Source organism: Condylura cristata, unplaced genomic scaffold (assembly GCF_000260355.1).
Source record: "Condylura cristata isolate star-nosed mole 26May11 unplaced genomic scaffold, ConCri1.0 scaffold00027, whole genome shotgun sequence".
Taxonomy (NCBI): Eukaryota; Metazoa; Chordata; class Mammalia; order Eulipotyphla; family Talpidae; genus Condylura; species Condylura cristata.
The window spans coordinates 28571614-28587999 of NW_004567128.1; the positions used below are offsets into that span (position 1 = coordinate 28571614).

General features: G+C 50.6%; 1 protein-coding gene across 1 annotated transcript; it reads left to right on the top strand.

Annotated features, from left to right (window-relative positions):
* The first annotated feature begins 4264 nt into the window (after positions 1 to 4264).
* CCDC22 (coiled-coil domain containing 22) lies at positions 4265 to 16332 on the top strand. Its single transcript, XM_004690037.2, has 17 exons — positions 4265 to 4490; positions 5493 to 5670; positions 9739 to 9871; positions 10846 to 10952; positions 11104 to 11170; positions 11277 to 11455; positions 12631 to 12825; positions 13334 to 13396; positions 13481 to 13600; positions 14178 to 14297; positions 14377 to 14493; positions 14593 to 14694; positions 14780 to 14887; positions 15144 to 15239; positions 15389 to 15448; positions 15528 to 15602; positions 15953 to 16332. Exons 1-17 carry the CDS (start codon positions 4441 to 4443, stop codon positions 16064 to 16066), a joined length of 1884 nt encoding a protein of 627 aa, XP_004690094.1. The 5' UTR covers positions 4265 to 4440; the 3' UTR covers positions 16067 to 16332.
* Positions 16333 to 16386: the final 54 nt, after the last annotated feature.

Here is a 16386-nt window from a genome sequence, read left to right on the forward strand (position 1 = left end):
TCCACTCAGGGTAAACTTCTCTAGAAAGACAAGCCACCTCTGAATCTGAATGTTGACACATCTTGTTCATAGCGTCACCTGTTCTTGTTGATTTTAAGGCTTCCCTGGAGGGTAGTTTCTTCTTTCGTTCTCATTAGACTTCAGCTAGATTCCATCTCTTTATGTGTTCTACAACCACAACTTTCTTCTGAGATTCATTTGTGGCCTGATTGTATATCTTCCCTTTGGGAGCTTCTGAGGACTATTCTGGATTCTAGCACTGGATTGACACTTATCCATGGCTAGGCGACTCCAGTTACCTTTTTCACAGCAAGCCCAGGAAAGCAGCCCTGGCAGCAGCTGCACACCCCAGAGTGCCTCCCCGGAGGCCTCCAAGCCTGGATTTCTGACGTGGGAATTAATAAGATGCTTCCTTTGAGGGCAGTAGTTTCTGGGAAGAGGCAGAGTATGCTTCCAAAGTGGGCTTAAAAAAATAAATTTCTATTGAAATGACTTTGGTTTATAGGTTATATAAGTTTCAGGTGTACAGCATTGGAATTGACATCTGTATACATTGCATCGTGATTGTTATGGAGCAAATGAGCCCTCTGTGTGATGTGCCTAGACCAGATGATGCCACTTGGCCATTTGAGAAGTGAAAGAAGCTTTATTGCTAATTGCTTGTAAAGGAGGTAGGAGATAAACTCAAACCTACCTCCCCCATTAGAAAGGAAATTAGATTACATGGGTTTTGGAGACCAGGGTTGAGAACAAAGGAACTAAATTTTACTGACTGAAAAATGGGTTTATTAGCAGACACAATGAAGAGCACATCAGTATTCCCAAACCTGCCTGCTCTAAATGGGTTCTGCCATCTGCTGCATAAAGACAAAATCTGTTCCAGTGCTTAACACCTTTAATTGAAAATAACTTTAATACAATTAGTGCGCAATAGAGAGAAGAAAAGAGAAAAAAATAGAGTTAAAATGAAGCATCCAAAGGTACCCATCCCTTGTGGGCAAATGCCCAGCCAAACAGGGCCGGCCCAAAGCAGGGCCACTGAGGCCCCAAAGCCCACCACAGGTCTAAGGCACCTCCTGGTGGGGACCCATAGGGAAGCGGGGCCAGTCTGGAAGGAAAGGAGCAAATTCAAAATTCAAGTCAAGATGAAGGCTGCCACTGTTAGTCCCCCTGCAAGTTGCCCACCCACATCTGTCAGGTGTCTCCTTCCCTGTCTCTCAACTCCCCAGTACAAGTTCAAGGCAAAGAAGCAAGCGAGGCTTCCTCATATGTCTCTCTACTCCATGTGCCTCCTCCAAGTCTCTTTTCCGCTTCTTTTTTTCTTGCTAAAACACTTTCCCCAGTCCTTTTCTAACTCTCCTGCTGCTCAGCAAAACCCTTCCTTGGGTGGGAGGGAACCCGGAGCCACCCCTTTTTATGGGGATTACACGGTTACAGGATAGGGCAAACATACTGGACTTGGCTGAAGTGCATTGGCTACATGGGCTTCCATGAAGGTCATCCATGAAGATGTATGAAGAGGTTTATTTTCTCCAGATAGCTGGAGCTTTGCATTTCTGGTGGTGCCCCCTCACCTCTAGCTAGGCTCTCGTAGGCCTTGGAGCTCAACCCATGGTTAGTAGATAAGCCTCCATGAAGGCTCTGCTGAGTCTGTAAAAGCAAGTCTCAGAGGGTCATTTATATACGCTTTCTCTGTCTCTCTCTTTCTCCCCCTCTCCCTTAGCATCTGGGGCCAATTTAACCACTTAGCCTTGGTTTCATGATCACCCTAAAAGTCTACTTTCCATGAATCTCTGTGCAATTGACCCACTTTACGCATTTCACTCCTTCCTCTTCCCCTGTGGTAATCACCAATCTGTTGTCTGTATCTAAGAACTGCCTTTTGTTTTGTTTGATTGCATTGTTTTTATATCCCATTTCTTTATATTTATTGCCTTTCTCTTCTTCCATTTGACTTAGTTCATTTAGATCTACCCATATCTGTGTGTATGTAAGAACTCACCAGAGACAAAATGGGGAACAGAAAATGTGGGTACATTGAAATGTGTACTGCCGGTGGTGCAACAGGTTAAAGCAGCACAGCACTGTGAAGCTGGCCACAGCTGAGAATGAGTTCAATACCAGGTCATGACGCACGTGGCACAGCAAACCTCTCTAGTCTCGCCTGCTGTTGCCCGCTGCTGCCCTCAGCAGTGCACTTTGTGGATCTGCCTGTTCTGCACCCCATGCTATCTCTGGTGAATCCTCTCACCGCTCCAGTGTCTCTGACCTGTACCCCAGTTCTGTATGCATAAATAATCTTAAAAAAAAAAGAAATGTACTACTAACAGAAGCAGCAGGCAAGACAGGAGAGGTCTGCTGCTCACAGAGAGAGGGTCCCAAGATTCTATTTATACTCCAAGCATCATTGATTAGTTAGGGTAACTGGTATTGGGTGTGTCCTGGATAATGACTGGGATCAGCTTACCTGATCAACTTATTGGCCAAGGTCCCACTCCCTTTATCTTATTCAAGCCTCCCAAACTTGCTTGCTGGGCAAGGAGTGGGGATTTAGTTTTTGAGGTTAGTGATAATACCACAACACTAACAATAAGTGATGATGAACATCTATTCATGTGCCTGTTGGCCATCTGTATGTCTTTCTTTGCAGCAATGTCTATTCAGATCCTCTGCCCATTTTCTAGTCAGGTCATTTGTTTTTTGCTGAGTTGTATGAGGTTTTTTTTTTTTTTTTTTACTATTAAACCCATATAAATGTATGATTTGCAATTATCTTCTCTCTGCTGGTTGCCTTTTTATTTTGATGATGGTTTCTTTTGCTGTACAGATGTTTTTAGTTTGATGTAGTCCCATTTGTCAATTTTGCTTTTGTTTCTCTACCATTGACATTAAATCCACAGACATCATTAAGGCCAATGTTGGGGAGCTTACTGTACTTTTTTTCTATGTATTTTATAGTTTCAGGTCTTACATTAAGTTTTTAAAAAAGATTTATTCATTATTTATGCATACAAGAACTGGGTAACAGGTCAGAGATGTAGGGGGTGAGAGGATTCACCAGAGACAGACTGGGGAATATAACAAGCAGTTTGACAGAAATACACTCCCGAGAGGAGAAGTGGGTGAGAACAGGAGAGGTCTGCTGCGCCTTGTGGGTCACCTCCCTGGCCAGGAATCGAACTTGTGCTGCAGTGGCTGCAGATAGCTTCATAGCATTGCACTTTAACCCTTTGCACCAACAGGGAGGCCCCATGGTCTTACATTAAGTTTTCAATCCACCTTGAATTAATTTTTGTATATGATGTGAGTGGTCTAGTTTCATTTTCATTTTTTTCTGTGCAGTTTCCCCAACACAACTTATTGAAGAGACTTTCCTTTCTCCATTGTATATTCTTGACTCCTTTGTCATAAATTAGCTGCCCATATATGTGTGGGTTGCTTTCTGGCTCTCGCTTCTGTTCCAATGATCTATGTGCCTGTGTTTATTACAACACCCTGCTGTTTTTAGTACTATAGGTTTTTTTTTTTTTTAAAGATTTATTTATTTGTACATACAGAACTGGGGTACAGGCCAGAGGCTCAGGGGCGGTGAGAGGCTTCACCAGAGACAGAGTGGGGAGCAGAACAAACAGACAGAGGAAATACACTGCTGAGGAGAGCAGCGGGCAAGACAGGAGAGGTCTGCCACGCCATGTGGCTCACCTCCGGGGCTGGGGGCTGAACTCACACTGATGAGGCTGCAGCCAGCTTGCAGTGCTGCATCCTAACCCACTGTGCCATCAGGGAGGGCCTCACTGTACTATTAATAGTTTCATTTTACAGATGAAGAAACTAAGAACAGGGAAGTTATGCAACGTGCCCAGGGGTGGCACACTTATCACGTTGCAGATCTGAGACTGAAATTTAGTCGTTTTGTGCTAAAGCTCCTGCTCTTAATTTGTACATTTTTACAATCTGGAAGATAAATGCAGCTTTAAGCAGATGAATCAAGAAATCACTATTCTTCTGGTTGTCCTTCCACTCCTTCCCCTCCCCTAGAAACACCATCCCACCCCCACACCAATACGTCTCCCCTACCCCCACACAACCTCACACTACCTCTTTTACCTCCCGTGCACACAGGGTATTTTTCTTTGCCTACAGAGAAAAGCCCACCGAACCGGAAACAGAAGAACTACAACTCCCAGCACCCATTGCGCGCTAAAAGCCCGCCCGCGCGCGCGCGCGCATGCGCGCGCGTACATTCGCATCAGGGCACCAGGACGCCAGGCGTCTGGCGTGCGCCACCGTAGTAACTCTTCGAACTACACTTCCCGGCTTTCCCCCGTGCAGCCCGTGACACTCCTTGGAGCAAGAGCGCGGAGTTGGGTATCTACTGCTGTGCCTCTCTTGCTCGGACCCGGCCCTGGACCCGGCCCCGGACTCCGACAAGGCTCCACCATGGAGGAGGCGGACCGAATCCTCATCCATTCCCTGCGCCAGGCTGGCACGTAAGGACATAGCCCCCGCCCACCCTACAATGCCCACATCCGGGACTCCAAAACTCTAGACCTAGCCTCCCAGGAACCTTAAAACCCCGGACCTTGACGTTCGGAGCTCCAACTTCCAGGACGCCTTTACGCTCTCTCCCCCGTACGTGTACCCCTCCCCCTAACATCAGAGGCCTTCCAAACCCTTTGACCTCAGCACTTGGTAAAACCCAAACCCCACAACCCACACACCTCTAGATCATACAACCTTAGAACCTTGAGATCTGGGACCCTGAAATCTGTGCATCTTGACACCATTACCCTGGGACCATGATATCTGTAGGTCATTAGACAACTGTATCCTGAGAACCAGGGAACCCAAAGGACCCCAAAACCCCTGGGACTGGCTGGACACTTTGCAACCTTCAAACTCGGTGATCTTAACTGGGGATTTTAAAGTCCCAGGATCCTGAAATCTGGCGACCTCAAATACTTGGCGATTCTGGCACTTAAAGACTCCTGCATTTGAGAGCCCTAAAAACCTTAGATGCCAGTATTTTGAATTGCTTGAAACTAAAGATATCTTGCTAGCTTTATATCGTGATATCCAGGTACCCTGACATTTGGAACTCCTGAAAATTCAAGCCTCCTACCGTTTAGCCTCAAACTCTAGTGTTTGACTATCTAGGGACGCCTGACATTTAGGGAGCATATATGGGGACCCAGAAACCATGCCACCTGGTTCCCTTACCTTCTAACATCTAGAAATGTGGGACTTTTTAGCAGGGAAATTTTGAGATTTTCTGAACTCAGATCCCTTCCATTTACCCGGGTCCTTGGATCTGAGAACTTTCTCAGTTCTTAGTTTTCCAAATGAAAGTTGCAGTTACCAACACCCAGGATCCATCTAAATTGTGGCCATCCTTTCCAGTCTAGTACTAGGGCTTCCTAATGGCAACAGGACCCAGCCTGTCCCTGTTTTCCTGGCTACTCCCCCATCGAGCCTGCCCTCTTCTTCTTCAGGGCAGTTCCACCAGATGTGCAGACTCTGCGAGCCTTCACCACTGAGCTGGTTGTAGAAGCTGTGGTCCGTTGCCTGCGTGTGATCAATCCTACTGTGGGCTCTGGCCTCAGTCACCTGCTGCCTCTTGCTATGTCTGCCCGGTTTCGCCTGGCCATGAGCCTGGCTCAGGCCTGCATGGTGAGTGTCCTCCTCCCAATACACACACCATTTTCTTTTTCCTTCACAAAGTCACCAAGCTCCTTTGAAACTCTTGCCTTCCCTCTTTGCCAAGTCTCCCTGTGACTTAAGGTTAAATGGTTCATGCATCAGTGGTTACGAGCTGCAGGCTGTGGTCAAAATGCCTGAGTAGTTCAGACCCTCTCTATGTCACTTGTTAACTCTATAACCCTAACCCTTCTGGGCCAGTTGCCTTATCTGTGAACTCATGGTGATAAATGTAGGGATGTTATGAGCATTAAATGAGTTAATCCAGTTTGCACCTGAGCTACCCCAGGCTCCCACACTTTACGCTTAGTACCAGGAATTTTCCCCCTGTAGTATTTCATTCATTTACTAGTTCCAGAAAAGATCCTACTTGGTTCATACCTCACGCCTAAGTCATCGTATTCTCCGATTGTCCCACCCTGGATCACATGGCCATTCTTACCTGGCACAGCTGTCCTTAAGGAGGACTTGGAGTTGGTGGAAGGCTCACGACCCAAAGGAAGACATGCTGGTTAATTAAAACTGTGCAGCAGTCCCCATGTGGTGGCCTCATATGCCCTGCTTCTCTTGAGAATAATTCCAAAACTTTCTAGCAGACGAAGTGCCTTCTGGCAAAGCACTCATGCCTCCCCAGAACAGAGCTGTGTGCAGTTACTATACGCAGAGGCTCTGAGTCATGTTGCTTTTCCTGACTCACTAGCTCTGTGACTTTGGGTCAGTCTTGTGAACTCGGGAAGAAGTTTCCTTATGTGTTAAATGGGTGTAAGAATTGTAGCTACCACACAGGTTGCTATGGGCATTAAAAATGAAAAAAGCTATAACATGCTTTGTGCAGGTGGCATTACTATTATTGGATAGTTCTGATCTGGCTGCTTGCTTTCTGGCAACCTCTGGCTACAAGATGAGTCAAAACACGTCTAGCACAGTCATTGTAGGGGGTAGAGGGATGATAAACTACCTACTGTGAAAACTTCCATTGAAATCCAGGGGTCAGGTTTCTTGAATTCGGACCTTGCTTGTGCAAATTCTGTCTCTTAGCAATGGACCTGAGAGCTCGGTTTTAGCTCTCCGGTTCACCTAGCTCTTAGGAGTTCTCAGGTTCTTCTGTTGGGCTCTTGGTGGCCTTATGTGTGAGGATGGCATTTTATAACAGGAGGGGGAAGTGATAGCCTCTATTTGGCAAGGAACATGCACAGTGGGAGGGGTTGGGGGGCAGGCTTCCCCCACTTCTCTGTTCCTCTCTTCTCTTAGAACTGGCTTCCACTGGATTTGATGCTGACTTGCTTTTGCTCATACTTCCTTTAGCATGGGACAGAGAGGACGCTTTTTCTTTTTGCCCAGCAGGCACATGGGATTGTCTGGGCCTGAGCCTTGGTGTGTTGGCAGCAGGCAGCAGGGTCTCTCTTAACCCAGTGGGGTGCTGCCTCTGTGGGCCACCTTAGCTCAGCACTAGCGCCTTCTGGAGCCTGCCTCTTTCTGCACCATACTCCTGGAGCCTCTTTCTGCACCCAGCCACCTCCATATTTTGGTGTCTGTCGCTTCACACACCCCACTCCTGGAATGAGTTTCTGTATCAGTCATAACTCTTTGATTGCAGGTCTCAGAAAAAACCCAAAGTAAAGTAGCTTAAAAGACAGTGGTTTTCACACTTTTTTTGACTGTGACCCTCTGAAATAAATGCATCTTACCTTGTGACCCAATGCCCACATATACTTCTAATAATGATGCTTTGTTAAGTGCGTACTCTGTGGTGTTAGCTCATTTTGTTCTCATGGCAACCCTCTGTTGTCTGTTGGTGTCCTCTTTTTCAGAAGAGGAAAATGAAATACTGAGTGGTTAAGTGAGTTATCCAAGGTCACACAGTAGGTAAGAGGCAAAGCTTGTATTTGAATCCAGGACATCTGCTTCGAGGCTCCATGTAGCTTTGGGCCGACAGTGATTCTGGCAGCAAAAGACTCCTTTTCTCTACCCAGAAACCTGGTGGTCCTTTTATCCCTTCAAACAGCCACATAGGGAAAGTACTCTGAGGCCCATTTCACAGCTGGGAAATGGTATTGTTGGCAGTTAAATAATTTGGCCAAGGCCTTATTAACCAGTAAGTAGTATGTGCTGGATTTTAACCCTGACCTTGTGACTGCAAAGCCTGTAGTTTTAACATAAGGAATGGTTAACTAGGTGAAGGTGGCGAACCATTGAAAGGGTGGAAGAGATCTCCAAGGAAGTAGCATACATAGTACCTTGAGAGCTTTTACACTCACACTAAACTATCCGCCCCGTTATCCTGACCTGTCCACTAGAAGGGACATTTCTTTTGACTTGTTTGTAGGGTGTCTTTCCAGTTTTTTAAATGCAAATATAAACAAATGTGAATATTCTCATTTTCCTGCTTTCTTACACAAAGAAAGCATATACCTAGTTTCTTGTGTTGTTTTTTCCCTAACAATAAATCTTGGAAATAGTTTCATATCATACAATAAAGATTGTAATCACTGTTCCTTTTTACAGCTGCATAGTACTGCATTGCATGTCTGTAGCATAGTTTATTAAACCCTCCATGCTTAGACATCTAGGGAGTCCAATATTTTGCAAAGAACGTTGTAATGAATAATCTTCTTTATGTATATACTTGAATTGGTGGAGACATATCTGCATGGCAACTTTTGAGAAGTGGGATTGCTAGGTAGGAAGGTAAATGTATATATGTAGTTAGATTTTGCCAGATTGTCCTCACTGGGACTCTTTCATTTTTGCATTCCCAGCAGCAGTGTATGAGAGAGTGCCTGTTCCTTCAAAATCACACTCTCAGTCTTGTCAGACTTTTGCCCACATAGTAAGGGAGAAATGATAATTCAGTGTCATTTTCTCTACCACCACTCCCCCCAGCTTTATACTTTGGAAAATCACCAAATTTAAAGAAAAGTGCAAATAAAACAATGCATACCTGTATTCCCTTCTCTCAGTTTCCTACATGGTTAGCATTTTGTTCTAGTCTTTTCTGTCTGTATAAACATGCTTACACACACACACACATGTTTTTTTGCTGAGCTGTTTGAAAGTCTAGACTTCATGACACTTGTACTTTAAACTTTGAGCATCCCTCTCCTAAGAAAAAGGACATTCTCTGGCATAACAGCACTACGGTGATCATAGTCATGCCCATGGAATTTGCATGTAATATCTTGTGCATGGTCAGATTTCCCCAACTGCTTGTTGAAAGGACAGAATTCAATCAAGGACCACACATTTTATTTCACTGTTACATCTCTAATCTTAAATATCCAACAGTCCTGCTTTGTTTTTGTTTCTTTGTTTCTTTCACAGTGACAGAGCCCAGACTGGTTGTTTTGTGGAATGCCCCACAATCTGAACTGGTCTGTTTTCACCTGATTTGATTCAGATTTGGGGCAGGAACACTGCACAAGTGATAGTATCTCCCTCCCAGTGCGTACCCCGAGAACATAACTCAGGTTGTTCTGGATTGGTGATGCTTGTGTGAGGTGTCTGTGTGCTTTCAGTTTGTGTCTCTTAAAAGCAAGGCTGGACATATTTTGACATGTTAAAGAGCCTTTTTTCTTTTTCTGTCTTTGCTTGCCTTTCTGTTGCACTGCTGGGTTTTTTTGTTGTTTTTGCTTATTTAGTGCTAGGCACTCTTTATATTATGGGGTAGGTTCATTCTTTGCCAATGTTATGAGCTCCAAATATTTTTTCTCGACCTGTCATTATTCTCTTGACTTTGCTTAATGTATTTTTTCTTTAAAATTGCTATTTTCATATATTCAGAAATGCTCACCTTCTCTGTTTATGGCCTCTGGGTTTTGAGTTACAGGTAGAAAGGCCAGAGCTTGCATCTTCTTTCCTGCTTTCTCTAACATTGACTCTAATCATGTGTGGCTGCCCCCCTAAGGCCTGGAGACTTTGAAGAGCCACAGGGAGGTTCAGGGGTGGTGGTTGGTGAGAGAGTGGGAGTGGTCTAGGGCCAGGAATCTCAGGGCAGGGGTTTTTTGCCAGTCTGACTGATAGCTGCTTCCTGCCCACTGCCAGGACCTGGGCTATCCATTGGAGCTTGGCTATCAGAACTTCCTCTACCCCAGTGAGCCTGACCTCCGGGACCTGCTTCTCTTCTTGGCTGAGCGTCTGCCCACGGATGCCTCTGAGGATGCAGACCAGCCTGCAGGTAGGGGGTGCCTGGTGTGAGGTGGTGTGGGTGGCATTGCCTGGCGGTGTAAGGGCTGCCAGGTGGGTTGGGTATGTACCCTCAGGAGAGCTGAAAGAGCTATGTAGAAGGATTGGACTGGGAGAGGGGACTTCAGGGGAGGCTGGTGGGGCTTGGGTTGTCCCAGGTGATGAGTTGGAGCTATAAGGAACCTCTCTGCTTCCCCTCCTGTCCTGCTCCTTGTTGCACATTACCCTGTTCCCACACTGGCCTGCTTGGTGCCCCTCAGATGCTCCAGGCATGCTCCAAACTCAGAGTCTTTGTATTCTGGATGTCCTCATGGTTTAGTTCCTCGCCTCTTCCCAGTTCCTCACTTCAAGGAGGCCTTGCTCTCACTGTCTGGTTTCAGATGACAAGTCTCTCTCTCTCTCTTTTTAAAGATTTATTTATTTATGCATACAGAACTGGGGTACAGGCCAGAGGTGCAGGGGAGGTGAGAGGCTTAACCAGAGGCAGAGTGGGGAGCAGAACAGGCAGATCAACAAAGCACACTGCTGAGGGGAGCAGCGGGCGGGTCAGGAGAGGTCTGCCGCACCATGTGGGTCAGCTTCCGGGGCAGGGATTGAACTCTTGCTGAAGTGGCTTTAGCTTCTTAGTGCTGTGCTTTAACCTGCTGTGCCACCATGGAAGACCTGACAAATCTCACTAGTACCACCTGAGAGTTTTCTGTATCATCTTCCAGACCGTAGTCACAGTCTCCTCTCCTAGCATGCTGGCTGCGGGAGGCAGGCTCCGTTAGTGCTTTGTTCACTGAGGTTTCCTGAATGTCTAGAACAGTGACTGGTACATAGCAGGTCCTCGCTAAGTGTTGGATGACTGGGTGATAGTTAGACACGCGTCTCTGGAGGGGATCAGAGGGAGATGGTTGCTTTCCTAAGGTACACAGTTTTGGATCTGTGACACTATCACCTGCTTGACACCCCCACTCCCCACAGGTGACTCAGCTATCCTTCTGCGGGCTATTGGGAGCCAGATCCGGGACCAACTGGCTCTGCCCTGGGTCCCACCCCTCCTTCGCACTCCCAAGCTGCAGCAGCTCCAGGTGGGTCTCCCCAGCTCATGTGCATCTTTGCTTTTCCCTGCCTGGCCCCTTGCCTTCCTTCTTCTCAACTGGGTGCTCAGGATTTTGCTCCCCAACTTGGTGACTTGAGGCACAGTTCACCCAGAAGGCTCCAATTCTGCTTTCCCATCAGGGCTCCACCTCCCAGAAACCTTTCCACACTAGTAGGCTGGTCATGCCAGAGTTGACTTCCAGAGGAGGTGAGCACAGGGCTGTGGGGCGGGCTGGGGAGTAGGGTAGAGTGGGCCAGATACCTGGCCTGCAGGAGGGCTGCAGGATTCCTGCTGACTCTCTTCATCCTCCCAGAATCCCGGGAGTTCCAGGCCAGTCCCTTGCTACTGCCAGCCCCCACCCAGGTGTCCCAGCCTGCTGAGAGGGTAGCCTCACTCCTCGAACGCCACGCCGTCCAGCTTTGCCAGCACGCGGGCCGGGAGCGCCCTGGTGATGAGGACTGGGTCCACCGGGCAGCCCGGCTCCCTGCCCAGGTACTGTCCTGAGTTGGGCTCCCTGCTGCAGAGCTCCTACTCGCCGCCGCGCCCATCTTGTGTCCTGTCAACCCTCTGCTCCCTCCTTTCCCTACTCTGTGCCCCCCTCCTGTCATCCCCCACTGATTCGTGGATCCCCAAACCAGTCAGTACCTCCTCAGAGCCCCAGCTTCCTGCTCTGAGCCGCGGGGCGCTACCAGGTGCTCTGCTCCGAGTAGCAGTCACCACACAACAGCCACGAGGTTCTGGCAGCTCCAGCCTTAGCGCCTGCTCCCTTCCTCCTGCCTCCACTGCCTCCTGCCCTGCTCCTTTGTCTCTGCCTCTGGGCCTCTGCGCAGTGCTCTCAGGTCACACTGCGCCGTGGCTTTCCTGCTGTTTTCTTGCCCTGTTCCCTCACTCCTGCACCACCTGTCCTGCTGCCCACCTCCGGCCTCTGCTTCTGTCTGCCCCGCCTCTTCCACGTCATTGCTAGCTGCTGTCTTTACCTCTGTTTCTCTTTTCTTAACCTTATGGGAATTTTCAGACACAGAGGTGGAAAGCGTATTCAGATGAGTCCTCTAATGCCTGTCATCCTCCTTCAAGCACTTTGCCTATCATTCTTCATCTCTTTCCCCCCAACTTATTTTTTCTACATTATTTTTAAGTAAATCACACGCATGTCATTTCAACTCGGAATACTTGAGCATCCATCTCTTGCCTTGTAAGGACAATGTAAGTGCTGGGCCGTTTCCATACTTAACAAAATTAATTAACATGATCTCTTATTACCCTCTAATACTGAATTCCTAATCGGGCCTCCCCAGTTGTTCCAAAACTGCCTCTCTTCTTGTCTCTGTCAGTTCCACTATCTGCCTCTTCCGCCCCACACCTCTCTGACTCAGCTTTGTCCCCTTATATCTATTTAGTGTTAGTTTCTGGTTTGATGGCTGCGGACCTATTCTCCTTCCTTCTATACTTTTCTTCAGTGTGGAAACGGGAGCCCTTCCCACCCCCGCCTGTCCTCAGGAAAATCTCAGATGGGGGGGTAGGGCAGTGGGGCTGAGGTCCCCTTGGTGCGCGGCTGGGCTGGCGGCTGGGTGTGACTCACTGGCAGCACCTGTCGGGCAGCTCCCTGACAGGGAGGAGCAGGGTCCTGGGGCCCTGCTGGCTTCCATGGCCTCCTGCTCTCTTTCCAGGAGGACACCCGGGCACAGCGGCAGCGTCTGCACAAGATTCTGGCTGAGCAGCTGCGCCAGACCTGGGATCGGCTGGGGGCACCCCCTCCTGCCCGAGACCTGGGAGAGCTGCTGCAGGCCTGGGGTGCTGGGGCCAGGACTGATGCTCCTAAGGGCTCCCGCTTCACGCATTCAGAGAAGTTCACCTTCCATCTGGTGGGTAGGCCTGCGTGGCTGTGGGCGTGCCGATGGGGCCGAGGCCGGCTCGGAGGGCTGCTTTTTATACAGATGCCACACTTTATCTACGCGGGTTCCTGTATTCCCACTGGGTGTTCCCAGAGGGGTCCCCTGGCCTCTTGGGGACTTCAGTGGAGAAAGGGTGGAGGGGTGGGACCCATGTAAGGGTGGAGGGTGCTGTTTGTGCAAGCCCCAGCATTTTCCAGGCAGCTTTCTCTGGCCTTATCTTCTCTCCTCAGATGGGCACCCAGCAGGGCCCTCATCCTTCTCCTGGGCAGTTGGGCTTCAGCGATGGGGCAGGTTGGCAGGAGCTGTGTCAGGTTCAGGGAGCAGATGGTGTAGTCTGAGGTTGTAGGAAGTACCATGATCGTCACATTGTCCCAGTGGGTTGAGCAGGTGTGGCTGTGATGCTGGGAGGGTGCTTGAGGGGGCTGGGGGGTGGCAGGGCCTTTCCTCACAGTGGGATGCCCCCTGCTCACTCCCGCAGGAGCCCGAGGTGCAGGCACCCCAGGTGTCAGATGTGCCAGCTCCCTCCCAGCGGCCTGAACTGGTGAGCAGCGCATTGGGAGGTGCCCTGGGCCTCTGCCTGCCTGCCAGGCCTGACGCTCCCACCCCAACTGGTCTGTGCCCCTAGGACATGCGGGCCGCTCAAGAGCAGGAGCTGGAGTCCCTTCGGGAGCAGCTGGAGGGCGTAAACCACAATATTGAAGAGGTTGAGGCCGACATGAAGACGCTGGGGATCAGCCTCATGCAGGTGGAGTGGGGATGCACCGCCCGCCTGGGGCCAGGTCACCAGTCAGGCCCAAGAGCTTAGTGGGACTTAAGGGGGCTGAGAGATACTCTGTAGACGTCTGTCTGGAGATGCCAGAGGGGTTCATGGTGGGTACAGAGGACCTGTGGAACTTGGGAGGGTTCAGAAGAATCAGTGGTGGTGAGAAGGGGATGCAGGGGTGGAGGGCAGGGGTGAGGGCCTGTAGGGAGGTGAGGACACCTGTGGGCATCCATCAGACTTTGCAGGTGTCTGAGAATCAGGAGGGGTTTGAGTGTCTGAAGGCTTCAGTGGGGGAAAGATGGGTCTGTACGGGCATGGGCTTGTGGAATTCCTTAGGGCTCCTCGGGGCCAGTGTGGAGGTAGCAGGGTGCGAGAGCCCCATGGGTACCTGTCACTGCTTTCAGGTCTTTATCCTTTGGGGGTAGAGGTGGGGGATCTGTGGGGGCTAGAGGAGTGTGTTGTCCTGTGTGGGAGCTAGCCCTAGGTCGGGACTTTCCAGGCCCAGGCGGCTAGGGCTGTGGTCTTCTCTAGTCACTGAGAGTGGGTCACGTGGTGCCAGGTGGAGACTGAGCGTCGTCAGAGCGAGCTCAGCACGGCAGAGCACGAGCAGGCCCTGCGTCTGAAGAGCCGGGCGGTAGAGCTGCTGCCCGATGGGGCTGCCAACCTCGCCAAACTACAGGTAGGGCTGGTGCTGGCCCTGGAGGGTAGGAGTTGCAAGGACCCTGCCTGTATGACATGTCCCCCTTACTGCCCCCTAGCTCGTGGTAGAGAGTAGTGCCCAGCGGGTCATCCACTTGGCGGGTCAGTGGGAAAAGCACCGGGTCCCACTCCTTGCTGAGTACCGCCACCTTCGGAAGCTCCAGGATTGCAGAGAGGTAGGTAGTGGGGTCCTGCGCTGTGGGTGGCCTAGGTTCAGTTCCTATCTAGGGGGCCAGTCCTCTTCTCACTGTGCTTTGCTCATGGGGTCCCGGCAGCTGGAATCTTCTCGACGGCTGGCAGAGATCCAAGAGCTGCACCAGAGCGTCCGGGCAGCTGCTGAAGAGGCTCGCAGGAAGGAGGAGGTCTACAAGCAGTTGGTAAGGCTGGTATGGGGGCCCCAGATGGCTTGAAGTGGGTGGGGGTGGGTCCTGGGGGAGGAGTGCCTGCCATGTCCCTTCTTAGGTGTCAGAGCTTGAGACCCTGCCCAGAGATGTGTCCCGGCTGGCCTATACCCAGCGCATCCTGGAGATTGTGGGCAACATCCGGAAGCAGAAGGAAGAGATCACTAAGGTGTGTGCCTGTGTGACCTGGAGGGTGGGTGATGCAGGCTGCAAGCTTAGGGGACAGTGTGTGTGGCATGGCTGTGTGGAACCCCATACCCTCAGATAGGCAGAGCTGTCTGGCCACCCCCCACATAGAATAGTTGCACATAGTCCCCCAACACAGTGCCGCGCTCCCTGACTGGATGTGAGTGTGTGTGAGCACCCTCGATTGGCCTGCTGCCCTGTCGCAGATGTGGGCTCATGGCCTCCCTGGTCTCTGCCAGATCTTGTCTGACACAAAGGAACTTCAGAAGGAAATCAATTCCCTGTCTGGAAAGCTGGACCGGACATTTGCAGTGACTGATGAACTCGTGTTCAAGGTGTGGGGCAGGCAGTGCCTGGGGGAGGGTTGGGATGGGGCTGGCCTGCTCGGGCTTGGCTTTGCTCACAGGGGTGATGGAGGTAGTGCGGTGGGAAGGGCAGGTCAGTGCAGCCCACTGACGCCTTGGCGGTGCCCTCTGTCGGTCAGGATGCCAAGAAGGATGATGCTGTTCGGAAGGCCTACAAGTATCTAGCTGCCTTGCATGAGGTAAGGGGAGATGCATGTCTGGGGGGCTGGTTGGGGTGGAGCCGGGTTGAGGTGCAAGCTTCTGCTCTTCTTGTCCCAGAACTGTAGTCAGCTCATCCAGACCATTGAGGACACAGGCACCATCATGCGGGAGGTTCGGGACTTGGAGGAGCAGGTGAGGTCTGGGGGCCCGTGGAAGGCCTGAGACAGCCCCTGGGTAGACGCAGAGGTGGCAACATAAGGCTGGACTTCTGGCCCTGCCCCTTTACAGCTATGTGCATAAATGACAGGCTGGCACCCTACTCTGATCCCCAGCTTCTCCCCGGGCAGAGGCTGCAGCTTGAGTGTGTGGTGGTGGCTCATCCTGCCACTTAGTAAGGATTGCTTTTGGTGGCCTCGTGGCACGTATCAAGGCCTGGTGGTGGGAGGTGCCTGGGAGGGCCCGGGTCTGTAGCAGAGAGGGTGGCAAGCAGGAGCTGTGCAAGGGCCCTGTGTGCTGAAAGAACTTGATTGGTGTTGCCATAGATTGAGACGGAGATGGGCAAGAAGACCCTCAGCAATCTGGAGAAGATCCAAGAGGACTACCGAGCCCTTCGCCAGGAGAATGCTGGCCTCCTGGGGCGGGTCCGTGAGGCCTGAGGACTCCCCAGCAGAGGTCTCTCCCCGGCCTTAGGCAGGAATTTGGGGTGTTGAAGACACTAGCCAACGCTTGCCGTAACCATTCCCTCGTTTGCTGTCCAGTTTTGCCTCCTGTGGCCTTAGACCCGGACCCCTGCCCACCTGCCCACAACCCTTCTCTGGGGTGACCGTCCAGAGTGTGGGAACTTGGATGTAGTTTATTGGGGAGGGCAATGGGGATTGGGGCTTTGGATCCCAAATAAATGAGGGCTCTGTATGCAGTCTAAGCTGAGGCATGGATGGGGGCACAGGGCTCAGGGCTCAGAGGGGTGGGTGGCAGG

Bases quoted from the DNA above. Each gene is read 5' to 3' on its own strand.
- CCDC22 (XM_004690037.2), top strand. From the start codon at position 4,441: ATGGAGGAGGCGGACCGAATCCTCATCCATTCCCTGCGCCAGGCTGGC. The intron at 5,671-9,738 runs GTGAGTGTCCTC...GCCCACTGCCAG, and splicing joins GCCTGGCTCAGGCCTGCATG to GACCTGGGCTATCCATTGGA. The intron at 12,826-13,333 runs GTGGGTAGGCCT...TCACTCCCGCAG, and splicing joins AGAAGTTCACCTTCCATCTG to GAGCCCGAGGTGCAGGCACC.